Source organism: Sander lucioperca, chromosome 20 (genome assembly GCF_008315115.2).
Source record: "Sander lucioperca isolate FBNREF2018 chromosome 20, SLUC_FBN_1.2, whole genome shotgun sequence".
Taxonomy (NCBI): Eukaryota; Metazoa; Chordata; class Actinopteri; order Perciformes; family Percidae; genus Sander; species Sander lucioperca.
In genome coordinates, this window is record NC_050192.1 from 19,599,166 (window position 1) to 19,616,533 (window position 17,368).

General features: G+C 41.3%; 1 protein-coding gene across 5 annotated transcripts in view; it reads right to left on the reverse strand.

The window, feature by feature from the left end:
- The window catches only part of mdm1 (Mdm1 nuclear protein), a 37,510-nt gene extending 24,610 nt beyond the window's left edge, over positions 1 to 12,900 (reverse strand). For 3 of the 5 annotated variants that reach the window (XR_004104520.2, XR_004895992.1, XM_031296979.2), the window contains exons 1-9: positions 12,667 to 12,900; positions 9,202 to 9,301; positions 8,413 to 8,532; positions 7,035 to 7,208; positions 5,920 to 6,011; positions 5,611 to 5,748; positions 3,003 to 3,167; positions 1,434 to 1,555; positions 906 to 993 (exon numbers count right to left, since the gene is read on the reverse strand). Coding sequence is in view for 1 of the 5 variants with exons in the window: in XM_031296979.2 (XP_031152839.2) it covers positions 906 to 993; positions 1,434 to 1,555; positions 3,003 to 3,167; positions 5,611 to 5,748; positions 5,920 to 6,011; positions 7,035 to 7,208; positions 8,413 to 8,532; positions 9,202 to 9,301; positions 12,667 to 12,684 (1,017 nt within the window). In the remaining 4 variants the exon portion in view is untranslated. The remainder of the gene's footprint in view (positions 1 to 905; positions 994 to 1,433; positions 1,556 to 3,002; positions 3,168 to 5,610; positions 5,749 to 5,919; positions 6,012 to 7,034; positions 7,209 to 8,412; positions 8,533 to 9,201; positions 9,302 to 12,666) is intronic. The other 2 variants (XR_004104521.2, XR_004895991.1) reach the window with 2 other exon arrangements.
- Between the last annotated feature and the right edge of the window lie 4,468 nt (positions 12,901 to 17,368).

Sequence of the window (17,368 nt, forward strand, 5' to 3'; positions counted from 1 at the left end):
AAAAACAAACTGCGCCAACCTGCGCCACCAAACATAAACAGTCTTCCAGCCAATAACTGACAAGAAGGATTTGGGGGTGGGGGTTGGGGGGGTTAGTGCGCGGAAGGGAGGGGGAGGGGACGGGATGAGGAGGAGGGAGGGGCGAGCTAGTCTCCGTTTTGTTTGACAATACTTTGAACGTCAACAAGAAGTGACGTCACCCAACATCGCTTAGAGCCCCAGGGGCATTTATTTTGTGCGATTAATTCGCACGTCAATTATTTTTTTAACTGTTGTTTTTATGATAATTACTTTCACACAGACAGATCATGAATATTACACGGCAATAAAGCAACAGAATCTATCGAAACACTGTTGATTCTTTTGAGCTTTGCATAAAGGCTTCAACCAATATACAACAACATGGAGGCACATAGTCTGAACCCAGAGCCGCCCAAGACGGCAAACTTCACTCCTTTCAACGTTGACAAAGGCAGCGCAAACCAGATCCACTCCTTCTGTTCTTACCTTTCACAATAAAAGTCCTAGACTGCATAACTGTTTACCTGCTGATATGAATATTCGCAGGTGAGCATTTCACGTCATTTAGTTGTAATGCTCCCAGTGTGTAAAGGCCTTTAAATGCAGAACTTATATTTGTAGAGTATTTCTACACTGTGGTATTACTACTTTTACTTCAGTAAAAGATCTGAGTACTTCTTCCAACATTCCTGGCTTGTTAGCTACTGTGTTTTGAAGTTATTTGAAAATGTATTTTTTTCTCTTCAATGGCGCTAGGCTAGCAGTTTCCCCCCTGCTTCTGGCCTTTATGCTAAGCTAGGCTAAACATGAGCCAGACACACATCTGTAATGACATTCAGCTTCTCATCTGCAGCTGCCGCTTGAACAAGAGACTGAACCCTGACCTGAAGGGCCACGCCGTCCGTGGCTCCGCCTCCCTCTGGGATCCTGTAGAGGGGAGAACGAAAGCTGGACTCATACTCTGTCAACATCCTGTCAGACAGACAGACATTCATAAACATGATGAATTTATAACACACAGTAACACACAGTAACACAGTAAAACACACACACACACACACACACACACACACACGGCACTATCTTTGTGGGGACCCATCATTGACATAATGCATTCCCTAGCCCCTTACCCTAACATTAACCATCACAACTAAATGCCTAACCTTAACCCTTACCCTCACCCTCACCATAACCTAATTCTAACCCTAATCCTAAAACCAAGTCTTAACCCTCAAACAGACCTTTAAACTTGTGGGGTCCAGCATTTTGGCCCCACAAAGCTGTCCGGACCCCACAAGTATACTGGACTCCTGGTTTTTGGACCCCAAGAATATAGTTAAACAAGAACACACACACACACACACACACACACACACACACACACACACACACACACACACACACACACACACCTGTGTCCTCTCTGCACTTGAGGAGGAAGAGAAGGGGGCATAGTATCATCTTTCCGAGGGGCGGGAACATCATGTTTGGGTCGCAGCTTCTTCTCTGACTCCTGCCTTCTCTTTTTGTTGGTCTGGAGATGAAAACAGGAACTTTATTTTGACTGCAGGAAAAACAAAAATACAATAAAATTGTGGAAAAAATGGCATTTACAAAGTCTCTGACGCCATGATAATGTCTTAAATTAGCTTGTTTTGTCTGAATAAAGTAAAAAAAATATTCACATATTTGATTCATGGTCATATATGACAAACAAAAACAGCAAATTGTCACATTTAAGAAGCTGTAACCTAAAAATTCTGTTTGAAAAGTGACTCAAGTGATCAAAATAGTTGCAGATTAGTTGTCTGACTGCTTGTTACTGCTTTGCATGGTTGAACGGTGGGAGAAGATGGCCCCGGTCTGTGTTGCTTGGCTGTGTTGTGATGCTTGCATGGCTTCTTATACTGAATGTGGATACTGCTGATGTGTAACTGTACTAATGTCTTGCTGCTTCCTGTAGCTCTGCATGGCTTACTGAGGAAGCTTAGTTGTTGCTCTAGCTGTCTGTATGGTGTCTTGTTGACTTCTGTCTGTACAGTTTAACCTGTACTAATAAAATCAAAGAATCGTTGAAATCTACAGACTTGAACAAGCATGACACATGATATAGATAACCCAGATTATTATTTTTTTTGCTCGTAATCTTCACTGTTGATGTTCTTACCTGCAGTTTAATCTTACCGGCGAATTTATTCAGAACTACAAACAGTCGGTGTCACTTAAAGTTAATCCACACCTGCCAGCCAATCAGAATTAAGAATTTTTAGTAGCCATGGTATAAAGAAACATAATCTATTAATCCAATAAAGTATGTTTAAAGAAGAGTTTGTGTGTGTGTGTGTGTGTGTGTGTTGTATATACTATACCGTGTGTGTGTGTGTGTGTGTGTGTGTGTGGTATATACTATACCGTGTGTGTGTGTGTGTGTGTGTGTGTGTGTGTGTGGTATATACTATACCGTGTGTGTGTGTGTGTGTGTGTGTGTGTGTGTGTGTGTGTGTGTGTGTGTATACTATACTATATGTGTGTGTGTGTGTGTGTGTGTGTGTGTATACTATACTGTGTGTGTGTGTGTGTGTGTGTGTGTGTGTGTGTGTGTGTGTATACTATACTATATGTGTGTGTGTGTGTGTGTGTGTGTGTATACTATACTGTGTGTGTGTGTGTGTGTGTGTGTGTGTGTGTGTGTGTGTGTGTGTGTGTGCGTGGTATATACTATACCGTGTGTGTGTGTGTGTGTGTGTGTGTGTGTGTATACTATACTATATGTGTGTGTGTGTGTGTGTGTGTGTGTGCGTGGTATATACTATACCGTGTGTGTGTGTGTGTGTGTGTATACTATACTATATATGTGTGTGTGTGTGTGTGTGTGTGTGTGTGTGTATACTATACTGTGTGTGTGTGTGTGTGTGTGTGTGTGTGTGTGTGTGTGTGTGTGCGCGCGTGTGTGTGTGTGTGTGTGTGTGTGTATACTATACCGTGTGTGTGTGGAACAATGGGACATTGTGATGATGTTCCAGGTGTTTCCGGAGGCGGGGCTTGGCAGGCGGGGCCAGACCCTGGAAGCTGCGCTGATACTCTGTTTCCATGGGAACGGGATGTTTCTTAAAGGGGGGCACTGATCTGCTGCTGGAGTGGAGCATCTGCCGGCAAAATCAAAGATCATTCACACAAACAGTCATTGGGGCCCCTAGGTGTGGCTCAACTGGTTGAGCGTGCACCCCTATGTACTAATGCTCCGTCCTTACCTTTGCTGCATCTCCCTCTCTCTCTCTCTCAATGCAGAAAAATCCTCCCATTGTAGAAAGTGTAAAGGATCCAAACAGTTGTGTGTTTAATGGTCTAATCATCTCAGCTGGACTTGTAGCCGTTATATTGTTGGCTAGTTTACTTTATAATCAAACATCAGATTTTATAAACTACATGTGTTTTCTGTGCAGTAATCTGAATGTGTAAAGTAACTAGTAACTAAAGCTGTCAGATGAATGTAGTGGAGTAAAAAGTACAATATTTCTCTCTGAAATGTAGCGGAGTAGAAGTAGAAAGTGGCATGAAAAGAAAAGACTCAAGGAAAGTACAAATACCTCAACATGTGTACTTAAGTACAGTACTTGAGTAAATGTACTTAGTTACATTCCACCACTGGTTGTATGCAATTGTATCAAAAAAAGGTCAAAAGTCACTTAAATACTAGTTTAGTCACACTGTGGACAAATACACATTAAATACAGTGCAGCTCTTTTCATTTTATAACATATGTATTTTAGACTTATGATTCTTGACTTTTAACGTTTTTGCTTTTCTTATACTGTTTAATGTGACAGTTATGCACCAAACTACCAAGGCAAACTCCTAGTATGTAAAAATATGTGACCATAAACCTGATTCTGATTCCAATCCATACAATCAAAGAGCAATGAAGTGACTTATTGAATGACTTATTAAACCACTTGTAAAGCTCTTCAATAGAACAGAACCAGTTATGTCAACTAAACAACCAGTGAACACATCAGGGACGTTAGTCTTCCAGCAATAAAACAGTCTGCCTCCCCCTTGTGGCACACAGCAGTACTACTACTGCTATTGCTGATATATATTACACAGGAATACAGTTTTAAGCAGTATTTAGTGTCCCAGCTGGTACACAGTTTGAGTCTAAGATGTATGTAGCTGACATCTTGTGCATCTTGTGTTTTTTGGATTCTCATTTTTATTTCTTTTTTATACATTTTGTAGTAGCTTTGTTGGAGGGAACCTGAGAAAAAGAATTTCATTGCCAAAGACATGAAACATGAACCTTGGTCCGGACTTTCAGGTGAATAGGCCCTCAGTTATGGACATCAACAATTTAGTTTTTTTGTATGTGCAGTATTTGACAAAACAGACATGAGGAGAATGGAAGTGTTCCATAATGGATGCCTCCGACGAATATGACAGATGTTTTGGCCTAATAACATCTCCAACAATGAACTGTACAAGAAAACGGGAAGCCGGAGCATCACCAAGGAGATTACGCACAGACGCCTGAGATGGCTGGGACATGTGTTGAGGATGGAGCAGGACCGCATCACAAAAGTCGCCTTAAGATGGACACCACCTGGCAAAAGAAAAAACCTGGGGAGGCCCAAAGCCAACTGGCGCAGAACTGTGACACGAGAGCTGGAACAGATGAACCTGTCATGGGGCAGACTGATCTCACTAAGTGGCGTATGTATGACACGCCAATTCGTATGCCGTTTTTGCGTGTTATCAAGACGCATAATTGCTTTTTAGTGTGTTTATCAACGCCGTTTGGCCTCCATTGACCTCCATCGTCCTACATTACATGTGAATTATCGCCGTAGCGAGTAGTACGAAAGGACGGAGGGAGATTGGCTGGAGTGGCGGATGGGTAAAACACAGGACTGTCACCTGGGAGAGCGGGGATCATGTCCCCCGTGTGGCATTTATCATTCAATTCAATTTTTTTTTTTTTTAATAAAGCCTTCCCCAATGTTCTTTCCCTAACCCCAACCGTTTATTGTTTTCCTAAGCGTGTGACGTTGGTCACCGTCGTGTTTTTGTCGTTTTTGAGTGTTACTAAAGCCTTTCCCAATGTTATTTCCCTAAACCCAACCTTTTTTTTTTTTTTTAAATGTTTACACGCGTGACGTTGTTCTCACGATAGCACGGCACGTCCTCACGATAACACTTAACGCCACGTGGTATGTATGTTTTCATCCGCTGTATACAGTAGACATACACGTGGATAGCTCACAATGCGTACAGATACCACGCCATTTGGCTTTAGGAAAGTGGCGTGTATGTTTACGCAGTCATGATGCCATGTTGCATGGGGAGAGACCCAACATGCTGCCAAGGACCGAATGCAATGGAGAGAGCTCATTGAAGCCTTACGTCCCATAGGGGATGAAGAGGAGTAAAGTAAAAGTAAAAGTATTTGGCAGCAGCATACCTGAAGACAGTCAGTATGGGTTTCATATGTGGTAGAATTTAATATCATCAGCCAGTGTTCAGTGCTATATGTTTCCAGTCGGTATAAGTAAAACGTGTGGCAGTATTTGGGCGTATTAGAAAGCGATGTACCTGTTCTGCAGACAGCATGGGTGAATCAGCAGCTGCAGGTTTCTTCCAGCTGAACTGTCTGTGATACTCTGACCTATGACTTCCTGACCTTTGACCTCCGGTCCTCAGCCCCGCCCTCCACCGCAGAGCGTGCTGAACCTGGCACACAAATGAAGGTACTGACTTTAAATTTGGCTTCACATTTATTCTCATTATCCCCAAGATCTTCCTCGTTGTCAGTGTTTTTTGGTTCATCTGGTATCATTTCAGGTGTTAATTGTTAAAAGAAATGTTATTAGCAGCTCGTCATGTGACTACATTTTGGCTCACCTCATTGGCCGAGGGCTGCTGTCCATCAGGCGCTGCTGTAAAAGGTCGGCTCAGCTGTGGTTGGCTATCGTGCTTGGAGGGGTGGGGCTTCGCTGAGGAGACAGAAAAACATGTAACAGCTCAGAATCAAGCGTGCTGTGTGTGTTTTTTACACTGTCAGACAAAACAAAGTCACTGAAAAGAGAGTTAAGATGTAAGAAGAAGTGATGAAAGCAGAGTTAAGTGAATTCAGTGTTTTCCCGAGGTTTGTGGAAGACTTGGGTGCACATGTTTGGGGGGGGGGGGGGGTTTAGGGGTCCTTCCTCATGAAAATGTGATGTTTTGACATAAACAACATGCAATTTTTGGACCGTTATTACCATATCTGTGTCTAAAACATTGTAAAAGCTAGAGCAGGTAATAAATAAATAACACTCAAGAAGCTTAAAGTAACGATGCACCGAATCCACTGGTTAAGATTATGCCAAATCCGAAACGAAAACCGAATCCTCCTCCCATCCTCAGTCCATTAACACAGTGAACACATTAATGAAGTAAACAACGTCCACAGCAGTGTCTTTTTCATTTTATTTACCTGAAGTTGCTGCATTCTGGCTGCTGTCTGTAGATTCCTTCACGCACAACTCGTATTCTTCCGGATGTTTGATACCAGATGTTGTAACAGCGGTGATGTTGTGTATAGTTTAGGGTCCTCGCCACCACCAGACTAATCAGCATTGCAGATTGAACATGTAGCTGGACTTGAATGGCCTTCTTTTGACTGAAAGTACTGCCAAACTACACTTTTTCTGCTCACCAGTTCCATTTTCACTTTCTCACAGCCTACTGCATTGAACGCTCCACCTACGTAAACACCTTCCTGTTATCAACGGCACCGTCATTACGTCGACCAGCGTAGCGCGCGGAGTGCAAGCGGAGGGTTCGGTTCACCGGACAAAACTTGCTAAAGAAAACAATTAGGGACCAACTCAAATCATTAGATCTGAGAGAAGTAATTCATTTAGTTTTGATGCTCACATTGATTTACATTCATCCAGCTTAGGTGGTCCCCAAAGCAGCTTGGGTGCTGCGCCTACACCTCATAATGGTAGAGAAAACCCTGGGTGTGTGTTTACCAAATGTGACCGCAGCTCCTGGTTCTCCTGACGGTTCTGGGTCTGCAGCAGGTCGAGGTCCTGCTGGAGGTTCTGGGTCTACAGGAGATCCAGGGTCAGCTCGTGCTCCAGGAGGTGTTGGAGGATTTGGCTTCATGGAAGACTCCTTCCTGTGGGCTGAGCGACTCCTAGAGGCTGATAATGAAGACATTAAAAGAACTCCTTATTAGCTTACAGAGGATGCTGACATGCTAAACTGCAGCTTTTTAGGGGGGTATGTTAACATCATAATGTCATGTTAACATACCAACATTAGACATGATAGATGTATCTTAACATACAAACATCTGTACCTTTAACTCTTCTAAAGGCTCTGACACACCAACCCGATTATCGGCCGTCAGACAGTCTGGCGAGGTCGGTGACTCGAGTCTGTTCGGTGTGTTCCGATTTGACTTGTTGAATCGGCCAGTGGGCAGTCGGACTCAACGACCAATCTGATTGGTGGAGTGCTAGCCCTTGACTAGCGAATCAGTGCTTCTTCCACAAGAAGAAGGCCGAGAGCTGACAACGCCAGTATCTTGTTATTACTAGCCATCGTATTTTCTTCCATTCAGCGAGTAATGACAACAATGATCCTTCTTGACTACTATCAACACTCTCTGATGAAAACAGTGACTGACGACAGCGTGCTCTGTGTTTACGAGGTCTGGAAAGATGTTCCCTCATTTCCCGTTTTCATTTTTTGGGCGACAATACAGATTAGCGTCGCCTGCTGTTATGGAGACGTATTACGTCTCGCGCACGTGCAGAACGTACGCTCAAGTCGGCGTCGCTTCTTTTTTTGAGAGACGGGAGCCGACTGATCAGTCCGACTGTCTTTTCTACCGACGGTCGGACGTCAGGTTGGTGCGTCAGAGCCTGAACACTGCTATGGAATTCATTGAATGGATCATTAAAAAGCCTTTAAGTCACGGTTAAAGACATTTCTGTTTACCTTGTCTTTTTACTTGCTTAATTTGTTTAATATGTACATATATGTGTGTGTGTGATTTGTTTCCCTGTTTGTTTCTTTGTCATATTGCTTGTTTTATTTTTATTTTTTGTAGAGGAATTAACATGGTTCTCTTTTGTAAAAAGGGAGGACTCTGAAGATGCCTTTTAGGCTTCTTTCCTCTCCTGCAATGATTTCTTTTGTAAAATCTATTGTATGTACTTTATATATTTGTGCAAATAAACTAAACTGTAAGCTTGTTAATATCTTGACATTACACACTACAGGATAAACCTGCTTAACAACAGCACTTTAATAACTTTATTGTGTTCTTACCTACGGTCTACGGTTGTACCTCTACCGTCTTTCTGAGATTATCATGAGTTTGTTATGGAGGCTTCCTACCAGCAGGGGGAGCTGTTGTGTGCTGTGGATCTGGAGGACAGAGCAGAGAGCCGCAGGACTGAGCGAGACCACCAGGACCGAGCCTCCTCCGACGCTGGAGACCTGGTTCTCTGCTGAGACCTGAGGGAAAGACAAGTCGAAGAGACGAGCTGTGATCGGACCTTTTTCACAGCAGACATTTTGACTTGTCATTAGGGCTGCAACGAACGATTATTTTCATAGTCGATTAATCTGTCGATTATTTTCTCGATTAATCGATTAGTTGTTTGATCTATAAAAATGTCAAAACGTGGTGAAAAATGTAGATCAGTGTTTCCCAAAAAGTCCAAGATGACATCCTCAAATGTCATCAAAGATGTTCAGTTTACTGTCACAGAGGAGAGAAGAAACTAGAAGATATTCACATTTAACAAGCTGGAATCAGAGAAATCTTATTTTTTTTAATAAAAAATGACTCAAACGATTAATCGATTATCAAAATAGTTGGCGATTAATTTAATAGTTGACAACTAATCGATTAATCGATTCATCGTTGCACCTCTACTTGTCATAGTAGGAAAAGCACAGCTGAAATTGATAACCTTAATTCCATCAAGTGTCCCAGTGAGCTATTTCAGTGAGTCAGCATGAACAATACCAGGGCCTCTCCTAAGTGGAATGCAGCCGTCATTAATGGTTTTGAACACACCTGTGCTGTTCCTACTATGACATGTCAACATGTCTGCTGTGAAAAAGGTCTATTGCCCCACGCCGCCTCTGTCCAATCAGAGCTCAAATCTGGGTTCTTACCCATCTGGTCGGAGCGCAGGCCGGCCAATGGAGCGCAGCGCTGAGGAGACACACTTCTGGACCGGGGAACCCTGTAGCTTTTCTGGTATTCACTCTGACACTGAAACAAACACACAAACATACAGTAGAAATATGGTCGTGTTTTGGTGGCTGTTTACAAATCCAACATGTATGGTTAAAAGTGGAGTTCCAAACGTTTCCAGAGATACCAAATATGTCAGAGTAGATTTTAGAGAAGTGTTAATAAAATGATGCAAAAGACATTTGATGAACTGGTGCAGCAATCAACAAGAAATAATCTTGTTGATTTGAGTATTTCATCGTTTGTGAATAGAAAAAAAGAGAACAATATCTGGTTCCCAGTGTGAATATTTGCTGCTTTGCTCTTTAAATCTTAATAAATAATAATCTGAACATTTCGGGGTTTTGGACTGTTGACAAAACAAAACCTGTTAAGAGATCGGAAAATTGTGATCAGCATATTTACTATTTTCCAGTGGTGGAAAGTACTTTTACTCAAGTACTTTATTTGAGCACAAATTTGAGGTATTTTGGGTTTTCCCATGTTCTGCTACTTAATACATTTACATCCTTTACATCTCAGAGGTAAATACTGTACATTTTACTCCACTACATTTGTCTGACAACTTTAGTTACTTTTCAGACAGTTTTTCGTCCCCTTCAGGTCCAGTGAAAACCACGTATCTCCAGATGTGCTGATGTTGAATGTAGGGCTGTGCTCGATTGAAGAAATTCTTAGTCGACTAACACTCATTCAGTTGTATCGACTAATCGATTAGTTGATTTAATCGACAGATCTGTAAATCTGAGTTTCTCCACAAAGAGTCATGCAAAAGCACCACTTTAATTCTTGTGTTTACCAGAGATGTGCTCGTACGTTTCTTGGAAATAAGTCATTCAGCATGAAAAAAAGCATAAAACACGACTAATCGACTAAAGAAATCCTAGTTGACTAAGACCAAAACGACCGATTAGTCGACTAATCGACTAAGAGGGGGCAGCCCTAGTTGAATGTTTGTGATAAACTGAAGGATGACGTGTTTCTTTATGTGTTGAGAAAATTCTCAACATATGACGACTTTTAGAGCCCGACTGATATATCGGCGGGCCGATGTTATCGGCTGATATTAGGCATTTTCTAAACTATCGGTATCGGCATTTATAATGGCCGATAAATGAATATTTCAAAAATAAAATAAAAATTGGCACTGTATAGTCTGTCCACCAGAGGGCGCTCTACAACGTCTCTGTTGGCAACACTCTTTGATTTTAGTTTTTGTTCAAAGGACTTTAAGTTTTATATCTTAAATTTGTATTTTTATACATTTTATTTATCAGAACTTTAATATATTTTGATGTTCCTCTGTTCTGTTTTGACAATAAAACAAACAAGTTTATTTTTAAACTGCGTTATCATTAGCCTGGATGCCAGCCGAACTTAGCCCCGCCCACAACATTCGAGGTCGGGAAGTTCACATTCTGACTAGAATCTGAGTATGACGATGTCAGGCTACGTTATCATATTATTTTAGTGAGGACTCATAAATAACTACAAATAACTGTTAGGGAGATCTGTTTATGTTTTGTTATGCGTTTCTGGATTTTTATATATATATATATATTTTAGGGCTGCAACAACAAATTCAAATTCGTTGTATCAATATGCCACTCAGTCGCAGAGATAAAAAAAAAAAAAACTGAGTTGAGAGCAGAGCGGAGCAGCACAGCGCGAAAGAAAAGAAAAAAGAGCAGAGCAGAGGTAGAGGAAATACGGAGAGAGACCGGAGAGACCCGTAACGTTGTTCTGAAACACATGGCGGAGGCAGAGAAATCAGTACGACCTAAGTCATCCAAGGTGTGGGAGCATTCACACTACATAAATCGAAAACGTGTTAATTGCAAGATAAGCAAAAGCGACACGGCATGGCACGGTCACCACGGTGACGATTCAGCACCTAAAACGTAAACATGTTGGAGTCCTTGATGAGGAGGAAGGGAGTTCAACAGCAGGGTAAAGTCACTACACAATCCTACTTTTGTTCCGTATTGAAGTGAGGAACGTAACGTCCCTCTTCTGGTGTGGTGTTTACTCGTTATCCAGCTGACTAGCATGACAAGCTAGCGTTAGCTCGTTAATAACAGTAGTAAAGCAGGACTAAAGACACGTTTTTATTCACTCGCCTTTTTTGGGCCATTCATTTTTCAATCTATTGTCATGTATATATTCTGTGCTTTGTCCCATATCAGTTATTGTTGACATATATATTTGTGTGTGTTGTACTTTTTAATTTCATTTTAAAGTTCTTTTATAGCACTTGGTCATCTTAAGCTGTGTTTAAATGTAGTGTACAAATGAACTTAACTCGCACTTACTACAATGATGGTAATAATTTAATGAATAAGCTTCAAGTGAACGTGTGTGTGTGTGTGTGTGTGTGTGTGTGTGTGTCGTCTGTATCTGCTCTTTGGGTTATTTACCTTTACACAACTATTAACTAAAACAACAAGTATGTATGTAAGTATGTATTGAGTTTATGTAAATTAATGCTTTTTTGTTTTTTGTTTTTTTATCCGATTCATCAATTAATCGAAAAAATAATTGCAGCCCTAATATATATATATATATATATATATATATATATATATATATATATATATATATAGGCCGATATATCGGAATATCGGATTTTTAAATCACCAAATATTTGTATTGATATCGGCCTTTAAAATCCTTTATCGGTCGGGCTCTAACGACTTTATAGAATATGATGCATTGCTGCAGATTAAACTACCCAACAATATATAAAGGCGTTAAAATGAGCACAACCTTAAACATCTACAGCATGACTTTTAATCCACAAACATCAGATACAATAGCAAACGACTTACGTGCAGTTTAGTGTCACAAATTATTTTCCAAAAACTCCCAAATGATGAGGGTCTTATTTAAGACAGGTTAGGGTTAGGGGTAAGGTTAGGGGTAGGGTTGCACAGGTGGTTTAGCAGGTTCATAATTAATTAAGGACATTGTATGGGGAATTTGGGACACTAAACTGCACATATAGACGTTAAGGGGGGATTTGGGACACTAAACTGCACGTATACCGTTTAGTTTATTATAGGATCTGATTACACTTTTAAACAATTATCTTAATAAATAATTATTGTTTTATATCTATGGTTGTAACAGCCTCTAGTTGTGGTTGTACAGTCAGGTGAATGTCAATCTGAAACTGATTAGCTGGATTAGTTTACCTCACATTAAATCACATTTATCCTGACTCTGCAGTCTCGTGCTCTGTTCCGTCCGGTAGTTACAGCCACTGTCTATGGTTACAGCCACTTCATGAATATTGCTGTTAGCGAGCTAGGAAGCTAAAGGCTCGTTAGCATCCGTTTGTTTGGCTAACAATGCTAACAACCTGTTGCTTACAGGTTGCTTACCTTGAAGCGGACGGTCATAGCACTCTCGCCGCCGACAAAACACCGCGAGAAGTCACTCCTTTTTATTGCGCTGGCTTTGACTTAGTTAACTAGCTGGTTAATATCGTTTAACTAGTTAACTAGGTTGACCAGCGTGCTAACCACCTGCTCCTCATCTTCAGTTACAGGAACAAGCTGCCGCCGACGCCGTTGCCATGGCAGCTTAGCGTCTTGCGTAGTCTCGTTGACAACAACTGACGTCAGCTGTGTTGTCGTTCTGTTAAGCGTATGTAATAATCATGACCCCTCTCGCTCTCCCTCCTTTCTTTTGTCATGTTGTTCCTAATATCAATACATCGATTTGAGTCCACACATGATCAAATCTGAATAATTAATAGTGATGAATAAATAATAATTTATTTTCTGTGATAATTACTACTGGTGATTCTTTGTCCATATAGTGCTGGCCTTCAACAGTTACTTAAGGGCCTGCTCCCAATATGGCTCAGACATTGACATTAAGTACAAATACAATTCTAAGAAGAGTAGCATTATGATTGCTAGAAGCAGGGAGGACAATAAACATTAACGTCATTTCCTGCTTTCTCTCTGTCTGGTACTGTCCTTAAAGTGTGTGATGAGGTCAAATACTTAGGGCACTGTATAACTGATGAGCTGTCTGATGATAGGGACATTCACAGACACTACTGTATGATGTATGCACAAGCTAATATACTGAATTGCAAATGTAGTATGTGTTCAAACACTTTTTAAAGCTTTTTGCACCCCAATGTATATTGCCCATGTGTGGCGGCGCTATTAAAAAGCAGTATGCAGAAACTCAATGTGGCATACTGTATAATGATGGCACGAGACTGCTGCTTAAAATGCCACGATGGAGCAGTGCAAGCCAAATGTTTGTAAGTGTTGATGTATCCACCTGTCCTGCTGTACTCAGGAATCTTACGTACATATGTACAGTCGTGTTCAAAATAATAGCAGTCCAACATCACTAACCTCATAAATCAAATTTTTTGGTAGAAGTGATATTTCTACATGGCAAATAATTTACTAGTAAGTGTTGTAGAGTCATAGAAAACCAACAGACCCAACAGCCATGACATGCATGCTGCTCATTCTGTGTAATTTAATCTGTAATTGAAAGGGGCATGTTCAAAATAACAGCAATTGTGTTCAGTTAGTGAGGTGATTGATTCTGTGAAGAAACAGGTGTTAATTATGGCCCATATTTAAGGAAGGAAGGAAGCAAATGTTGTGCATGCTAGTTATAATGCATTTCACATTGAAATACTCAGCAAAATGTTGCTGTATTTTTTGAACAGCCTAATATTCCTTTTTCTTCACTTTCTGTAAAGGTATAACACAAACTTCATCAATTTTGGTCATTTTTTGATTTGAAATTGAATGTGCAGTGTTCCCAATGCATTGATGTTATGGAATTAAAAGCTATTCAAAGGATTTTGAGCATTATTCACTATTATTCTGAACACAACTGTATGTGTAGACTAACGGAGTCATTCAACAGCATAATTGCAACACTAGTGAACCCTGCAATGAGTGCGGTTAGGTTCACCATTGGTGTTTTAGTCTATATGCTAATATGTGAACACTCTTTTTATGTATTGTGGAACTCTGACTGTTGTAGTCATTTCTTACTGTATGCGTTTTGTCTTGTATTTGTTGGTCTTTTGCTATATTTTGTATTGTGCTATGGACCGTGCGTCCTGAATAAAGAAAAAAAGTAAAGTACTTAGATAAGCAAGCAAAAAAGTGACTCTTTAAAATGTAAATTCTTTTAGTCTCAAAATTGAAATAAATAAAAAAAATATATATCCGTCTTGTCTGTCTGCTATCTATCCATCCATCCATCCATCCATCCATCCAGAATGACTCCATGTTGCAGTTTGCTGTTACAAAATTGCACCACTTTTATTCATTTAAGGCTTTTTAGTTTTTACTTTACATTTGGCTTCCCCCCCCCCCCCCCCCCCCCCCCCCCCCCCTCCCGCTGCTGCGGTGGGTTTCTGTTCTGGAAGAAACCAGTTCAGACAAATCTTTCATACCAGTTTTAAACTCCCAACGACGGCCGAACCGTGACGATTCAGCAGCGTGGAAATGGGAATTGAATCCGATACTTGCACTGGCTGAACTGGTTTCTTTTACATTTCACTGGTCATCATGCCATACAGAGGAAAACAAAGCGGATTTATTTCAGTAATGTAAAATAATTTCTTTTTGAATGAATCATTTCAGTTCGCATTTGGCTGCGGTTGCTCTCGCCATTTCAGCGCGACCTCTATTCTATTCTATACTTCAGCCTTTTTACAGAAACTCAGAAGAGAGGATCACAAACCTGTTAATCTCAGAGATAGGTCCAGTGTGCACTTAGTCTAAAGACTGGAAGTAGAGGGAAACTGCTAGCCTAGCTCAATAAAAAAGTGAAAAATATACCTCAATTTATCATGGACGTTAAGGCTTCTGTATGCTTCAAACTAAGTGCTTCCCGGAATGTCTTGACAGCATCTAAAACCTTTCCTTGGCAGTTTCTGACCATTTTTTGACTTAAAAACAAAAAAAGACAATCAAACTTTACACAGTGGCCGTGGGAGTGTGAAAGAAAGGACAAGTTTAACTTGTCACACAGCTCAGTGCCATGAATGTCATCGATGAAAGACTGTCCGAAAGTGTGCCATTCTGGAACAGGTGTAAAAACGGACAACACATCGTACAACCTACTTCTTTTTGAAGCACACTGAGGCCTTTAGATCTGCCAAACATCCATGACAAAAGCACATGATCACTATATGAGTTTGAACCGAGCTGTTAGCCATTGCAGCTCCAGAAGTCGCACGAAATGACAAATGCCACCACAGCCTTTGTTACTGTGGAAGCCAGAAAGGTCTGCCTGCAGCCACGGCAGCTAGGCGTTAGCTGAGCACATGTCGGATATCCAGGTGCTGCCATGAGCCGTTGAGCAAAACGAGCGTTCTCATCACAAGAACACTGGGCCTGTGTCTTCAACTATGTGGCCAAAGTGTTTCCCTTGGAGCTTTTAATGGGAATCGTCTGGGGGCTATCGCAACACTGGCTTTCCTAGTTTGTTAGCATGCTAGCATGTTAGCAAGCAACAGTTTTATTTATATTGTGTTAGGATAATCCTGTCGCTACCTGATCCATACCGGGAACCTGATCCGTTCAGGATGTCAGGCTTTGGCCCTCTCCTTCCTCTCTCTGCGTGTCGCCGTTCTCAAACTCTGTTCTCTTCGGGAAACAACATCCAACATCGAGCTAGCAAGCTACACTCTGAAAACGTCAAGTTTTGAAGCAAATTTGGATGGTGTAACAAGGCAGGCCTGCTTGGTTCTTTCGGGAAATTATTGTAAAGATTTACAAAGAATATGTTTACTGCACTTACTCTCTAACTGGGACATTTTGGGACCGATTGGTGGGATTTCTGTGGACGAAGTTCACACAGCGATACACTGGTAAGAGCCAATGATGTTTAACCATGTATCAGCTAAATTAAATAGCTCACGTTACTGTATTGTGTGAACAGTTAACTTGATTTGATATTGTAGATGGCGTCTTCTTTTGCAGGGTGCAAATGTTATCACTTGTGGAGATAGAGCTGTCAATGCAAAACCATCCTGACCCTAACCATTCAATGTTAGGTCATTGCCTAATCTCAACCATCTACGTACATGCGACATGAGTAGAACTAATTGTGTTCCCGGTACGGATCGAGTATCTCAACGCTGGAGCTGACAGGAATGCCCCCCCACGGCTGCAAACAGACCTTTCATCTGGAAGCCTCTGCTCGGCATGCAAACTGTCGCAGCACCTCCTGGAGGTCAGACTGAGTACTGACAGAAACATCAACATGCTACATGACTGGACGTACTGCAGGAGGACCAGAATACTGACAGCAGTACCACACTACACCGCAGTACTCCTGACAGTACAACGCTGTGCACAGCAGTACTCACAGAGGTCTCTGGTCCAACACACTGTATCTGAAAGATGACCACTCTCACATTTCAAACAAAGACAGATATTTAAAGGCTTTTTTGTGGCTGCTGCTTCACAGGCCACGCCCCCAAATGCATAAGGGCGGGGCTTCAGCTTTAAGCCCCAACCTCCTCCGTCGGTCTCAACCTCAGCCGTGCTACCGTTACAAAGAAACACTGAGATTTTAGTTACACTTTCTTCTTTAACTGATGAGAATACTGAAAACTATCCAGGTGTCAGCGGCACTTCATGCTAGCACCTTAGCATGTTAGCTTTGCGCTACTACCACTCAACCGACTGTATGCTAAAGTGTTAGCAATGAAATAGTCCACCGATGATCTGAGAATGCAAAGATAAGGACCAGATCTGACTTATTTTCTGGTCCTCCACAGCTGGATAGTTTAATATATTCCCATCAGTTAAAGGACTTTCGACAGATAATTAAGTGCTTCCCCTCTCAGATGTGTTAATAACATTAATAGTCAGGTAATAATATGGTTAATAATACAGAAACAACACCTGCTGGCTGCCCTGCTAAGTAAATATAACTCAATCCTCCCCACCCCCCCAGGGCCAAAAAGGTAAATCACAGAAACGTTTGTGGTTCATTGCTCACATACACTCACAAACACAAGAAAACACACACTCACGAACATACACATACACACACACACACACACACACACATACATAG